The 16,337-nt window shown below is 43.6% G+C and overlaps 1 protein-coding gene across 1 annotated transcript in view; it reads left to right on the forward strand.

Moving 5' to 3' along the window:
* Nucleotides 1-9,798, forward strand: part of ETV5 (ETS variant transcription factor 5) — a 60,863-nt gene extending 51,065 nt beyond the window's left edge. Inside the window, exons 12-13 of the mRNA XM_045502672.1 lie at nucleotides 2,136-2,237; nucleotides 7,248-9,798. Coding sequence (XP_045358628.1) covers nucleotides 2,136-2,237; nucleotides 7,248-7,469 — 324 coding nt within the window. The 3' untranslated portion in view covers nucleotides 7,470-9,798. The remainder of the gene's footprint in view (nucleotides 1-2,135; nucleotides 2,238-7,247) is intronic.
* The last annotated feature ends 6,539 nt before the right edge of the window (nucleotides 9,799-16,337 follow it).

Consider the following 16,337-nt stretch of genomic DNA (forward strand, 5'->3'; position numbering starts at 1 on the left):
CAGCTTAGCACCCTCTCAATTATGACTGACTCGGCTTTAATCTGGAGCCATTTTAACTGTGAATCTGCATTAATGAATATTTTGGGGGGTAGGGTTGTTTGTTGAACATGTGGCAGATAACTGATGCCATGGGGAGGTTTAAAAGGATGGGCTGCTAGAAAGAGCCGCTCCTTGTGCTGTGGCTTGCTCTCTCTTGAAAAGGGAGGAAAAGAAATGTGAGTCTTTTAACTCTTTCAGCCTCCGTCCTCAAGAGGCATGTTATCGAAGTAATGAATGGAAAAAATGAAAGAAAGAGCTGCTGACAAGCTATTGCCTGCTCCCCTTCCCCCAGAAATGGGGCAGCCCTCATTTCCAGCAGCCTTCAGTGTGCCGTATCATGCCTTACTGTGGAAGGAGCAGCCCTGGGGAGGGCTATTGAATCACAGGGCCCTGGCCCAAGAGGATGAGTCAGTAACTATGGCTACCAGAGCTGCTTCAAAGTCAGCGCATATGCACAACCTCTCTCCAGTAAGCTATTGCATATGCAAGTGACTGCAAGGAGAGGCCAAGGCTGAAGTTGGAGAATGTTCAAGAGTTGGTTTCCACCACCGAATACAGTAAGACGTTGAGGCTGGGCTTCTTTTGTAAGGCCCCCTGTGTCACTTGACGGCTCATAGTACTTCAAGGACAGCTTTATGGTGTCATTGCTTTTGAACAGGGTAGAAAGACCTGAATTGGTTTAGCAGGTTTCCCTTTTACCACTATTTCTTCCGGCTTAAAATGTTGTATCTTCTCTAACCAAGGGATGGATTTTTGCTTAATTGTGCCTTTTTGGCTATTTCAAAGATGGAGTTGAATGGGTGCAGTATGGGGAAGGGAGAGCCAGGGACATCGTGTTTGCCATAGGGGCGTGAGGCAAACAAATGGAAAGTTAACTTTCACATGGTCTGTTGCAAGGCAGAGGGGAATCATGGCTATTGAATTATTCTAATGTAATTAGGACAGACGCATTCTTCCTTGCTTATCAGATCATTTCTGATATTTTTTTAAAGGTCAGCTTAGAATCCTGACTTCAGAAGATGTTGCTTTCATTCTGCCCAAATACTTTAAGGAAATAACTTTAAGTGAAAAGCAGCTTGTTCGCAGTCTTCCTACTTCCCATTTTGTGTGTAACATCTGGTTTTTTAAAGATCAAAGGAATACAGTTATTTTGTTTGTTTGTTTTTTTAAGTTTCCAAAAGCAATCTCAGATTTTCAAAACATGAACCCCTGGTTTACATACACTTAAAGACCTCTGAGGAGACTCATGTTTCTGGAGTTATTCTTCTCCTTGGACAGTCATCCTTACAGGTAGGGTTTGGATGTTGAGATACTTGAGAACAGAAGTTGCTTGGCTGTCCTGATGATTGGGAAAGCCTACTAGGAAGTTTTCTTGCTGTAAGGCTTCTTCGCCCAAAGCTCTGGTTACATCCCCATCACTGCACCTCAGGTGGCCTGGGTTGGGTATAATGCACTTCATAACTGTTTGGGAAGCCCTGTTAATTTTTCATTAAGTGGATAATGGTGCTGCATGTCTTAATGTCCATTCTGTAAGTCTGCTGGGAGCAGGGGATTGGATGGCAGTGGGCTGGAATGATCCGGTTCCCCCTTACTCCATGAGCTGCAGTAAGTAAACAGCTCCCAGCCCCTCGCCAATCTTATTAGAATTGAACTTTTGCTCTGCTGGCCCATTAGCAACTCACTAGTGTGTTTCTAATGTTTCAAGAATGACCACTCTAATTATTCCTTATTGACTGCTACAGAAGCCATAGCACTTAATGGCAACATGTTAATGGTCTATGGGTATTGGTCAATAATTCATATGTGGAGAAACACTAGAGAGCCTGCTTCCTCTGGGACCTTAGCCAAGCCCTCTGCAATCTTAAAGTGCTAGGATTCTTCCACCTCTAGATCTCACCTCTTAGCAGTTGTGACTAAATCATCACCTTTGTTGAACATCTGGTCTTGAGGGAATTAGGTGATTTTGCTTCCAGGTCAGGGAAATGGATCATTGACCAAAGCAGTCAGATTACAGAACTGGCTCTCCTGGGATTGGGAGAAAACCACCAGGCCCAGGGAATGAGTTTCCATTGCTCTCTGTCTTCCTGTCTCTTTAGGTTGCTCGGCGTTGGGGCATCCAGAAGAACCGGCCAGCCATGAACTATGACAAGCTCAGCCGTTCTCTACGCTATTACTACGAAAAGGGCATCATGCAGAAGGTGAGCAATGATGAGAGACACCTAGACCGCTCTGACCACTTTCAAAGAAAATGCCAAGGGCTTCCATAATAAGACTGTTTATAATGGCTGGGAGAAAATGTCAGCCTCATAAGTGATTCTGCTGTAGGAAAAAAATCTTGGAAAAACAAACTTAAGATGAGAGTCAAATGAGATATAAAGAGCACTCTTAATGCTCTTGGGTACACAGAAATCAGAGGTTGCATGTGGAGCACACTATGGGAAAATTAGGCTCCTCTGCTTTATTTAAACTGCCTCTAATTACAAAAATGTCCAGAAACTTAGGCCAACTATTACATCCATAGTACATGAGTACATCAGGGAATCAACTTGAAGGTCTTTACTCCCATAAGTGCTGAGTTGAAATCTTTAGTTGTCAAAACACCTAGACTTCTAAAGATCTTGATTTAATTCTTTTTTTAATATAATTTATTGTCAAATTGGCTTACATACAACACCCAGTGCTCATCCCAACAAGTGCCCTCCTCAATGCCCATCACTCATTTTCCTCTCTCCCCCACTCCCCCATTGACCTTCAGTTTGTTCTCTGTATTTAAGAGTCTCTTGTGATTTGCCTCCCTCCCTCCCTCTCTGTTTGTAACTCTCTTTTTCCCCTTCCCCTTCCCCTCCCCCATGGTCTTCTGTTAAGTTTCTCAAGATCCACATATGAATGAAAACATATGGTATCTGTCTTTCTCTGACTGATTTCACTCAGCATACTACCTTCCAGTTCCATCCACATTGCTGCCAATGGCATGATTTCATTTTTTCTCTTTGCCAAGTAGTATTCTGTTGTAATATAAACCACATCTTCTTTATCCATTCATCAATTGATGGACATTTAGGCTCTTTCCATAATTTGGATATTGTTGAAAGCGCTGCTGTAAACATTGGGGTACATGTGCCCCTATGCATCAGCACTCCTGTATCCCTTGGGTAAAATCCTAGCATTGCTATTGCTGGATCATAGGGTAGTTCTATTTTTAATTTTTTGAGGAACCTCCACACTGTTTTCCAGAGCAGCTGCAGGTTTAATATTCTCAATAGTGTTAGAGGAATAAGGAAATCCTGTTTCTCTCTCCGAACCTATAGAAACTGGAACTCAAGTTAAAAACCCAAGGTTTATAAAATGGCAGCAGAATCACCTGGTAGCAGGTTGTTTGCAGAATAAAGGATGAAGTGTAATTTGAGGAAGCCAGCACAAAATACTTACTGGGGTGGCCGGTGAGAGGACCACAGTCTGAAAATCCTGTGGATAGGCAGAAGATGGCAATGGCAGATCACTGGTTCATCATTCGTAGCCACCATATTTTATGCTGTGCTATAACCCAGACTCTAACACTTACACATTGCGGCAGTCTGGTGGTGGCCGATAAGATGCACTTGGCAGAAGCATATGGCCATTGCTGTTGAGAACCTGGCTATGCTGAAGCCAGGTTTATCTTTCTCATGGGCAGGTGGTAATGTGACTCCATATTCCTCTCACCAGCTTAACAAATATTAAACAGCTTTTCATTGTCTTCTGGATAAAGACGTAAGGTAAAGATAAAAATAAAGTCTTACGGTATTTTAGTGCTTCATATAGACTATAAGGCTATTCCCAGTCTGGGCACCATCACCTAACATCTGTTTCCTTACCTGCATTTGACCTCTGTCACTTGCACAGACATCTTCTTTTAATTAATGTAGTATTTGTTTACCAAAGAATACAGATCACATGCATGTAAGTCATCAAACATATTAAAAATGAAAAAAAACCACATTAAACTATCATCCTATTTAAGAATTAGAACATTCCTAGTCCCTTCATTGCCTGGCCAGCCAATAATCACCTTAACACTCCAAGAATCTGAAGTCCTCGGGTTGGGTCCCTTTCCTGCTTCCAGTAGCACCTACATGTATCTCTATCATGGCCCTTGTCTCTCTTTTGTAAGTTACTCATTACTTGTCAGTATCCCTCACAGGAGTGCAAGCTCCTTTGGGACAGGGCTGAGGGTTTCACTTCAGTGCTTGGCACAGCGTTGATAGAGACTCTAGGATGGGCAATCACTCTATTCTACTTCCCCTTTTTGTAAAGTGTGCAATTCAGTGGTTTTTTAATATATTCACAGTTGTGCAACCATCACCACAATCAATTTTAGAACATTTTATCACCCCAGAAAGAAACCCTAAACCCATTAGCAATCACTTTCCGCTTTCCCCCAAACTTTACACATACACATACTCCTCTCCCCCGCCACCATTTTAATGTTAATACTATTAGGTGGAATCCTAAATTCAGGAAGAAGAGCTGTTATTCCTTTGCTGTTTCCAACTCCAGATCCAATCTGGAACTTGAACTAGTTGTCCCTATGACTAGGTCCTTGTTTTTTAAGGAAGTAGAAGAGAACTTCATTTCTGAGAATAAAACAGGCAAAGAGTAAAGGAAGGCACAGGAATGAACTTGGATGGGTTCAGATCCTAACACTCCCATTTATTAGTTGTATGCTTTGTATTAACCTCCCAAAGACTCTATTCCCAATAAAAATGGAGATGAAAAATGTTGCAGCAATTTCACAGGGTAATTTATGGGAAAATGTTCCAGAGATGGTAATGCACTATCCAGTCAGTGTAAGGGATTTTTGTTGTATTGGTCACATGACCCATGAGTAAATGAGAACTAATTAAAGATGAATGATAGCATGCCCATGTGGGGAGAAATTTTAAAAAGCTATAGTCCCATACCCTCAATTTTTGAAAGGGAAAATTGAGGTTCACAGAGGTTAAGACTCATTAGTAACTGAACCAGGATAGGAAGCTATCAAGTCCTGGCCCCTGATATTATGTTGTTTCCACTATGCCCTCCTGCCTCACTCTTCTACATACATGTACTGGCTTTTGAGGGAGGGAATCCAAGATTTAGTGTAAATCTATAGCTTAAAAAATCTAAATAGGGATGATTAATTGTGTACATCTGCCACCCTTAAGTCTTGCTTTGGTGAAGATCCTAACTGTCCAGTTTCATACATAGCCCCTAACTCCTAGTGTTTAAGTTCCAAAGAACGTTGGTGCAGACGGCCATGTTCTGGTGACTAGACAGAAGTATCACCATAAAATAAGCTTTTAGGCCTTATTAGGATAATTCTTTTTTTTTTTTTTTAGTTTTATTTATTTATTTTCAGTAAGAAAGAGAGACAGCGTGAGTGTGGGAGAGACAGAAAGGGAAAGAGAGAATCTTAGGCAGGTTCCATGCCCAGCGTTGAGCCCAACGTGTGGCTCAATGCAGGGCTCGATCTCACAACCGTGAGCTCGTGACCTAAGCCAGAATCAAGAGTCGGACACTTTACCACCTGAGCCACCCAGGCACCCGAGACCTATTAGGATAATTCTATTACCTCTACAACCTGCCTCTGTAGCCACAGATTTGTTAAACCCAAGATTTGGAAGCAAAGGCATATCTCTGCAATTAAAAAGAGATTTTATGGGGCGCCTGGTGGCTTAGTTGGTTAAGCGTCCGACTTCGGCTCAGGTCACGATCTCACAGTTCATGGGTTCCAGCCCCACACTGGGCTCTGTGCTGACAGGTTAAAGCCTAATGCCTGCTTCGGATTCTGTGTCTCCCCTCTCTCTGCCCTTCCTCCACTCTCTCAAAAATAAATAAAGATTTTAAAAAATTCAAAAAAAGATTTTACAATCACAACAGAATGACTGAAGGGCAGGGTTAAACTCAATCTTTTGAATTTTTGAGCCTAAAATGTTTATTTTATCAGTAATTTTAGCTGCCTTCCCTTGCCCCTTTGCATTACCGAAGTGAAGCGCATTATCAGGTTTGATTTTGAGTGGTATGTGTCTTCTTGTGCTGATGCTAAACAACCAGCAGAGAACAGGTGATCCCATTGACCTAGATGGCTCCTCGAACTGCATTGTGAGGCCTTTGAATCAAGACCTTTTGGTTCTAATAATCTTATCATGCATAAAATTCATTAAAAGGTAGTTTAGCAGTTCTTCAGTGTAGCAGAACCATGGAATGCATAATGTAAAAACCACAGGTAAGCCAAAAAGCAACTCTACTTGGCTTTAGGACAAATTTAAGTTCCCACGAAGGCTCTCTGATCAAATTCCTAGCCCTTCAGAATAACAAAGCTGTAGGGTGAAGACTGTGAGCCTTGGAGGTAACGGAAAACGTGGTCCCTGTGCTGCATTTAACCTTTCAATCCCCCTTGTAACACTAAGCACCAGCCTCATCGTAAGCTTTCTTCCTAGGTAATGAGTAGAACACAGTGAGAGTTCTCTAAAAGAACTTATCTAGGGGAGCCTAGGTGGCTGCGTCAGTTAAGCGTCCGACTCTTGATTTTGGCTCAGGTCTCGATATCATGGTTCCTGATTTAGAGCCTCATGTCCGGCTCTGCACAACAGCATGGAGCCCACTTGGGATTCTCTCTCTGTCCCTTCCCAACTCACACACACTCAGTGTCTCCCTCTCTCTTAAAATAAATAAATAAACTTTAAAAATTGTTTAAATAAAAGCCTTGGGGTTCCTGGGTGGCTCAGTTAAGCATCCGACTCTGGATTTCGGCTCGGGTCATGATCTCACAGGTTCATGGGATCCAGCCTCACACCAGGCTCTGCAGTGCAGAGCCTGCTTGGGATTCTCTCTCTCCCTCTCCCTCTCTCAAAAACAAATTAAAAAGCATTTAAAAAATTAAAATAAAAGAGCCTATCAAATAAATAAAATAGCCTATCTAGCGTGATCTTGAAATTCGGATACGTTCTTTTTCAAGTTCCGAGCTGTGGTGTCAACCCCGCTTGGCAGCTAACAGGTCCCCAAGATTTATCAAAGTAAATCTGAATGATTTGGACAATCAACTACTAATGAGCCTCCTTTGGTCCCTGGCTCCTTAAGAACTTGATGACATTCAATTATCTCATTATCCTACCCTTGGTTCCCATCCTCCCCACCCCGCCCCACGCCCTGTTCCAGCTGGGCCTTATAAAGCATGTTTTCTCTCTCAGGTGGCTGGGGAGCGATACGTCTATAAATTTGTCTGTGACCCGGATGCCCTTTTCTCCATGGCCTTCCCTGACAACCAGCGTCCGTTCCTGAAGGCAGAGTCTGAGTGTCACCTCAACGAGGAGGATACCCTGCCACTGACCCACTTTGAAGACAACCCGGCTTACCTCCTGGACGTGGATCGCTGCAGCAGCCTCCCCTATGCCGAGGGCTTTGCTTACTAAGTTTCTGAGCGGCTAAGCGGCCAAACCCTAGAGCTAGCAGTTCCCATTCAGGCAAATGAGGGCAGTGGTTTTGTTTGTGTTTTTGGCTGTTCCTAAAGCTTGCCCTTTGAGTATTATCTGGAGAACTCAAGCTGTCTCTGGATTGGCACCCTTAAAGACCGATACCTTGGCTGGGGAGTGGGGACAGGGACGGGCAGAGAAACCACCAAAAGGCTGGTGCCTCAGCTCTGACCCTGACAAGGTTTCTGGGAAGAGATTGAAATGGAGCCTCCTTCCCATGGACAATATATGCAAAGCAATACCTTGTTCAGGTTAGTGCCCACAAACCAGGACGGAGTGTGTGACAATCTGCATTGATCACGGACTACTAATTGCCTTTACGTAGAAGGGCTCTGATTTGCACAATTTATTGAACAAGAAATGACAAACCTGTAGAAGAGTAGGTAGGCTACGAAGTCAGGGAGGCTCAAACCATGAAGGGTTAAAAATCTTAAAATCTGGAGAGTTCTTCTAGCTCAATCTGAAATGTTTCCCCCTTGGTCTAGAAAGAAGGATGGGGGTGGGGGGGAAGTCAGAACAGCTGTTACCCACTCCATGGTTCTCAAATAATAAACCATTGCTACTCTTGGGAACCTTCTAGCCATGTGGTCACCAAGTAGAACAAGCCCCCTTTCTCTTCCCAGTCACACGGCCGTGTGTGGATGGCTTTCATTTCAGAAGGGTGATTTACACTTTTGACAGTATTTTGTTTTGCTTTGATTCGGGGGATTGTTTTGTTTTGGTGGTTGTTTTGGAAAAACAGTTTATAAACTGATTTTTGTAGTTTTGGTATTTAAAGCAAAAAAAAAAAACAAACCTTTTGGTAACTGCGCACTGCGTCCTTTAGCAGGGCGGTGCCGACCGATGAAGACGCTGCAGCTTGAAAGGGGCTTTGCTGGGGGCTTGCCCTTAGCAGTGTCCAAGCCCACTTTATTGCCTGCTTTGTGCTTTCTGCACCAGACAGCCTGACAGAACATTTGCACCTGAGTTGTACATTTTTGAGGTGTGCAGGGCAGCCTGGACACCCCGCTGAGATTCTATGTGTATAGTTCCCCGCGTTCTCTAACACGCCCTCTCTGGAAAGCATATGTACATAATACATATCATGTCCATTTGAAACCTGGCCACCTGGTGGGAACCCTGGGGGGTTTCTCCCTGGGCGTGACTGATGACAATTTCCATTTCATTCGTCTGTTTTGTTTCCTTCTTTTTTTTTTTTTTCCTTTAATCCTTGGACTTTAAACCCTGCATATGATTCAATAGGGTTTCAGATGTACGTGTGACACTGACAGGTAAAAACAGTGCTAGCGTTTTAGTTTCTTGCCACCTTCAAAAAAAAAAAAAAAAAGCTATTCTGATTGCTGTATTATATTGGAAAAGTTTTAAACAACCCAGCTAAAGCTATGTGAAAGTTGGCCTCGAAGTAGAGGAAAAGTTCTTAGGAGGTGGTGGTACCTTGCTACCTGCCCTGCTGGTAGGATTCCGTGCTCCCCGCGGCACTCAGCACGTCAGGAACGACTGCTGTTCTTCATACGGGGAAGACCGTGCCGACACGGTGAGCGGAAGAAACGGGCTTTGATTTGTTTTCCTACAAATGGGGTGCGCTACCGTCTCAAACAGTCCCCCTTAAGACCAGCAGCATGTCTGTGAAGAGGGTCCTAGGGATAAGGGGGTGCGTTTTACAGCTCTGAAAACAGGAGGTTTTCCTCTATTGGAAGCTAATTAGCCCACAAAGGTATTGAACCTCTAGCTTGGGCCTTAATTAGCATTGTACTCTAATCAAAGGACTCTTTCCAAACCATATTTATAGCTCTCTAACCTCCACATAGTCTATATATAGATGCATATTTTACCCCCAGCTGGCTAGAGATTTATTTGTTGTAAATGCTGTATAGGATTTGTTTTTTTCTTTCTTTACTTATCCTGGTTTGGGTTTTCTTTTTTTGATGAATTTACGCTGTCTTAGCAAGTATGAAAATAACCCTCTGTAGCCCGAGCTCCCCTCTCCCCGGCTGTAACTGCGTGGCCTGTGCTGTCACGGGACCTAGGATGGCGGCATCACCGTTGCATTCCCATCGGACTCATGCACCTCCCGGATGGTTTTGGTTTTTTTATTTGTTTTGTTGTTTTATTTTTGCTTCTTTTCCAGAGTGTGGAAAGTCTACAGTGCAGAAAGGCTTTAACCTGCCAGTTGATTTGAAATACTTTCCCCTGCGCAGGGCCGTATGCATCCTGCCAAGCTGCGTTATATTCTGTACTGTGTACAATAAAGAAGTTTGCTTTCAGTTTACCGAGTGCCTGAAACCTGCCTCTTTCTTGCCCTCGGTGGTCTAATTTTTTTTTTTTTTTTAAGTTCATTTACTTATTTTGAGAGTTCAGTGAAGGGGTAGAGAGAGAATCCCAAGCAGGCTCCACACCAGCAGCACTGAGCCTGACATAGGACTCAAACACGAGAACTGGGAGATCATGACCTGAGCCAAAACCAAGAGTTGGATTCTGAACCGACTGGGCCACCCAGGTGCCCCTCAGTCTTCTAGTTTTAAAGCAAGCAGAAGCCACCTGGCTTCCTCTCTTTCTCTCTCTCTCTCTCTCTCTCTCTCTCCCCCCGCCCCCTCTCTCTTCCATCCATTACCCCCCCCCTCAGATATTTAGAGAGGAATTAAAGGAACAGTTACCTGGAACTAGTGCACAGTGCTCTTTGGCCTCACCTCCCCTCTTAAACTGTGGCTAAAAATTCGAGCTGAAGGAGTAGGAGGTAGAGAAGTCCTCTTCCCAGCCAGTGGTGAGCTGAGACCACCCCACCCCCTCAAGCCCACCTACCTGCCAACTCTTAGTAACAATTTTTTTTAATGTTTATTTACTTTTGAGAGAGAGACAGACAGAGTGTGACTGGGAGAGGGGCACAGAGAGAGGGAGACACAGAATCCGAAGCAGGCTCCAGGCTCCGAGCTGTCCGCACAGAGCCTGCACGGGGCTTGAACCCACAAACCATGAGGTCATGACCTGAGCGCAAGTCGGACGCTTACCTGACTGAGCCACCCAGACACCCCTCTTAGTAACAATTTTTTAAAGTGTAGCTCATGTTTGGACTAGGACTAGGGGTTCCAGAGTGATTCTAGCTCAGCCCCTTGGATACATACTTGAAAAAACAGTAAGAACCTAAGAAGTTCTTACATACTAATTTTCCCCCAACAAGCTTTGATCTTAAGAAGTGAAATTGTTCCTAATTTTAAAATCAGGCTGTTCCCTTGAAAATTACAACAAAAACTTAGGAAGTTTTTTTCTAGCCTGTTTTTTTTTTTTTTTTTTTTTTTTCTGTTATTGTTTGTTTTTAGCCGTGCAGCAGTAAGAATTTTTCTTCCAAGTTTGTCTCCTTCTTGTGGGCATATATCGCTTGGGGAAAGTGTGGAAGAAAAATAGAGTCTGCAGACTGTGTGCAGTGCTAGGCCCCGTGGTGTTCTTGTTTCCCTCTCTTTTCTGTACCTTCATGTGGGCTTTTCAAGACTCCTGTTACCGTAGAGGAATAAGTAGAGCCTTTTTCCAGGCCTATAACAGAAGCCTTTCTGTAAGTTTATCTACTATCTTTCTTCCACTGTTTTACAAGCCCTTAAGCGGAGAAACATCTGAGACTGAATCGGTGCATAGCCGCTTGAATCGGAGCTTGTGAGGAATGAATGCCTGCCACATAAACCCATTAGCTTCGACAGATTAAGAAAAGATGCTTGGGGAGAAGGCAGGGGAGCCCAGGACAAAGGGAGCTCTGCCTCTCAGCTTCACCAAGATAAGGCTCTGACGATCAGCTCCCCGTTATTCACGGGCTCATTATCCAGCCCGGGCCCAGACCCAGATCGTTAACCTAATGTGGGAGGTCACCAAACACTGGGCCGCCCTTCCAGTGTCGAGCGCGAGGATAAGGAAGCCCAGAAAATGTGAAGTTTACTCTTCGTCGAGGTCCCCTTTCATGAGCCAAGCCAGGCAAACAATGCTCACTCAGTCGTTAGATGACAAAGAGGTAGTGTGAGGGCAAAAGAATGTGGTTATGGGAGCCAGAGTATGTGCAGAATCTAAATTCTAATGCAGCTGGGACAAATGTAAACTAATGTGGAGGAAAAACACTCATGTACCCAGACGGTTGGAAACCTTAGACAATCCGTTGCCCAGTGGTGCAGGTGGCTGGAGCTCAGTGTGCAGCCTCTGAAACACAAGCAAAAGGAAAAAAAGCCATAAAAATCATCAGTTTTAATAATACATATATATGGAAGCATTGGTTTTATTTAGCCTAAGCGCACTGTACTTAAAATAGGTGGTGGGGGTGGGCGTGGCATACAGACAAGCCACTGTGTCCCCGTCCCAGCAGATACACTCCTGTCCCATACACTGGTCAGTGAGCGACCGACCAGCCTTTCTTTAGCTCCTCCAGTTTAAAACCTGGCTCTACACCCAGGCCTTGGTTTATTGACCTTGGCAGTGAACCTCAGATAGCTAACCTTTGAATGGCACTTTACAGTTTACAGAGCACTCTTTCATCCCCATTATCTTTTTGGCAGGCTTTCCTAAATGGTAACGCTTTGTTGAAATTGAATCTGAAAATACGGCTGTTAGCCTCCCCAAGTACTTTCTTGGATTGTCCACAGTGGCTACTGTGGGAAGAGGGCTACACACAGGGGTTCTGGCCCCAGTTCTGGGATTGGCTGGATTAACCAGATGATCTCAGGGGCATCCTGGCCTAACCTCCCAGGTCAGGGAGGGCACTGATGAGCTGCTACTTCCAGAGCTCTTAGGAGATATGGGAGAAGGAGTTCCTTTGGGAATTCAAGGCCAAAGGATGCCTGGGAAACACAGGTGCACAGGTTTAACAGTTAAAGACATTCTCCAGTCATTAAGGAAGCTCTGAAGACTGCTGAGTCCACCATTAAAGGTATATGTTTGTTCATTTCCCAGGCATCCACTGAATACCTACTAGATGCCAGGCACTGCTGGATACTGAAAATAAATGACTGAAGGTGGCATTTTTATATAAAGCCCTGTTCTTGACAACGATGATACATGCAATGACTCCTTAAATGCCCTACTCACCAGCTCACAGCTGCTCATACTTAAACACAACTGACACCATCTTACTCTGACCACATTGACCAGAGGCTGAGGTTGGGCATTTATCTACTGCCACTGCTGGTGGAGGGTTGTTCCCAGGGATGTTAAGTCCTTGGTGTACCTCCTACCAGGAAGAGAAGAGGGTAAGCCCAGATGTCAATGAGCTGGGAGCTGTTCGCAGATGCAGTAATGCAGGTGGGCTGCGGGGACCTGAAGCAGGTGTCGTGATGGTTGCTATACCTATCTTCCACATTAGCAGGACTCTCCTGGATGACCTTGTTTCTTTGTCTCCATACTGAAGGTGAGTGATTCTTTGCTTTCATCATTCCGTTAACAAGCATATATCAAGCATCTTTTTTGTATACTGCAATAGACGCTTTGAGGTGGGGGTGGGGGTCCCACAGTGAAACCCACCCTCCCCTTAAACGGCTCACAGGCAAATGGGGAAAACATTTTTCTACATGAAACTAGAATACAAGTTATAAGTTACTATTACTCATCCAATAAATAGTGCCTATTCTATGCCAGGCATCACTCTAGGACTAGTGGAAGGAAAAAAATAGGGACAAGTCTCTGCTCTCAGGGATCTTACATTTGGGGAAGAGGGTAAAAACAAATGAAGCAAGTAAGTGATGACATGCATTAGACAGTGGTAAGTACTATGGAAAAAAATAAAGCGTGAGAGGGAAATAGTGAATGGTAAGGTGCATGGGTTGCGCTTATAGAGATATCAGGGAAGACCTCACAGTTGAGCAAAGACTTGAGAAAAGTAAAGTAGCCAGATGCACATCTGAAGCAAAAGCTTGTAGACAGAGGGAAGAGCAAGTGAAAGGACTTGAAACTTGAATATACGTGGAATATTTATGGAAAATAGCAAGGCCTGTGACTCCAGATCAGAGTCACAGTGATGGGGTGTATAGTAAGAAACAAAGGCAGCAAGGGGCACCTGGGTGGCTCAGTCGGGTAAACGGCCGACTTCAGCTCAGGTCATGATCTCGCGGTCCGTGAGTTCGAGCCCTGCGTCGGGCTCTGTGCTGACAGCTCGGAGCCTGGAGCCTGTTTCAGATTCTGTGTCTTCCTCTCTCTGACCCTCCCCCATTCATGCTCTCTCTCTGTCTCAAAAATAAATAAACGTTAAAAAAAAAAAAAGAAACAAAGGCAGCAAGAATAAATTGTGGTTGTATTATCAAGGGCCATGTAGGCTTTTTTTTTTTTTTTAATTTTTTTTCAATGTTTATTTATTTTTGGGACAGAGAGAGACAGAGCATGAACAGGGGAGGGGCAGAGAGAGAGGGAGACACAGAATCGGAAACAGGCTCCAGGCTCTGAGCCATCAGCCCAGAGCCTGACGCGGGGCTCGAACTCACGGACCGCGAGATCGTGACCTGGCTGAAGTCGGACGCCCAACCCACTGCGCCACCCAGGCGCCCCAGGCCATGTAGGCTTTTTAAGGACTCTGACATTTGCTCTATTCGTGTTTAGCTGTTAGAGGTTTTGAGCAGAGCCTTGACATAATCGGACTTCTGTTTTAAAGGCTCGCTCTGGCTGCTGAGTTGAAAATAGATGGTAGGAGAACAGGGGAGGAAGAACAGCCAAGTAGTAGGCTAGACAGTAATCCAGATGAGGTGACATGGTGATTTGGTCCAGGGCACAAAGAGGCCATAGTCTAGATATATTTTTCACGTAGAGCCAATAGGTTTTAGATGTATAGAGTGGGAGAAAAAGAGGAGTCGGTTATGGCTTCAAAGTTTCTTGGTCCGAGCATTAAGGAAGTGTGAGGTTGCCATTTACAGCTATTTATTGAGATAGAGGAGGAGAAATCGGGGGTGGGAGTGGGGGGAAGAACAGGTATCCTGTTTTGAACATATTAACTTTGAGGTGCCTATTAGAAATCCAGATGGGACCATTGGTTTGGAAATACGAGTCTAAAGTTCAGAAGAGAGATCCAAACTAGGGAAAGAGTCATCAGTGTGTAAGAGAGTATATAAAGCTGAGCTGATGAGATCACTAAGGGAATATACCTAGATTAAAAGAAAAAGAAAAATTCACAAGAAAAGTTCAGGATGAAGAGGCTGAGGCGATGAAAAAGAACCATCAGAGGAGAAGGGAAAAACGTGACTAGTCAAATAGTGATGATCAGAACGGTATTTCCAGGAGAAAAAAGAAATTAACATGGCTGATGCTTCTGATGTGTCAGTAGGGTGAGGACGGGGACTGAATTGGCAACCTGGAGGTCATAGGTTACTTGTGCATTTCCGCAGAGTGAAAGAAAGAGACAGAACTGAATAATACAATAATACAAGGGGGGTTAAGTTTATTCTCGGTTGGAGGCAGAGATCAGAGAAGTCTCCATGGATTCAGAATCCTGGGCTTGAGTTCAGCTCAGCCTCTCTCCCTAGTCTTTCTTTCCATTCCTTGACTCTCAAAGTCTGAAAGAGCCCTGGGTGGGCATCCCTCTCAGGTGTCTTGACCAGAAGGTCCTGGGTAAGCCATTCAAGGATAAAGGAGGAAAGATTACTATGCTGTTACCACCATTTTTACCATCCCTATGGGACCCTATTCTTGTTTTGTGCTCTTAAATTTCTTTTTTTGAAATGTTAACTGTTTTTAAATAACCTTTTTTTCATATTACACAATTAGCATATGTTCTTTGTAGAAAAACAGAAAAAAAAGACCTTAGCCCAAATTTAAAACTATTCTGAGAACTCCACCTAGAAATCACAGTTAAAACTTTATTGTACATCTTTCCACATGGCTTTTCTCGGTACTGTTATTTAATTATAAAAATAAGGTCATGCTATACAGTGAACACAGTTTTGTCACTTATTTTTCCACACTGTAGTTTGAACATCTTTCCAAATCTGGGAGTATTTAATCATTTTTAATGCCTGCATGGTGTTCCATAGTACATAAGTATTACAGCATTTTTGAGCAGTCCCCTTTGCTGGGAATTAAGGTACCATAAACATACATCCAAAACCAATCCAAGTGTTCTCCATCCTCAAAAATCAAACAAACAAACAAAAAATAAGAATTGGGGCTTTTTCTTGTGTTCCCAATTAATAACTAAGTACTAATTTTACCTTCTAGATATCTCTCAAATCCAGCTCTGTCACCTGTCATAACTCATCCGCAATCACCACTCACAGACTATTACCATCACCAACTAACACATCTCACCACATCCATGCTTACCTCCTCCGACCCTTCTCCTTACTCTAGTCAGAGTGATGATTTGTAAGCCCAAGCCATTCCTTCATTTAAGCCTTTTCAATGACACCTACTAGAACACCTAAAATTTAAAAAGACTACCACCACCAAATGTTGGCAAGAATACACTGAGGAGGGTGTGTAAAATGGTATGACTCCTTCAGAAAACTGGTGGTTTCTTGTAAAGGTAAACATACATCCACTTTGTGATCTAGCAATTTTAGTCTTAGGTATTTACTCAAGAGAGATATAGACATGTATTCATAAAAAGACCTCTGTGAGAACATTTAGAGAAGCTTTATTCGCAACAGCCACCAAAAGCAACACAAATGTCCATGAAGAGAAGATGGGAAAAACAGGTTGTGGACTTTTCCAAAGAAGACATCCAGATGGCCAACAGACGCATGAAGAGAAGCTCAACATGACTCATTATCAGGGAAATACAAATCAAAACCACAATGAGATACCACCTCACACTGATTAGAATGGCTAAAATTAATAACTCATTTAATACTTTCTATTATA

Source organism: Leopardus geoffroyi, chromosome C2, assembly GCF_018350155.1.
Source record: "Leopardus geoffroyi isolate Oge1 chromosome C2, O.geoffroyi_Oge1_pat1.0, whole genome shotgun sequence".
Lineage (NCBI taxonomy): Eukaryota > Metazoa > Chordata > Mammalia > Carnivora > Felidae > Leopardus > Leopardus geoffroyi.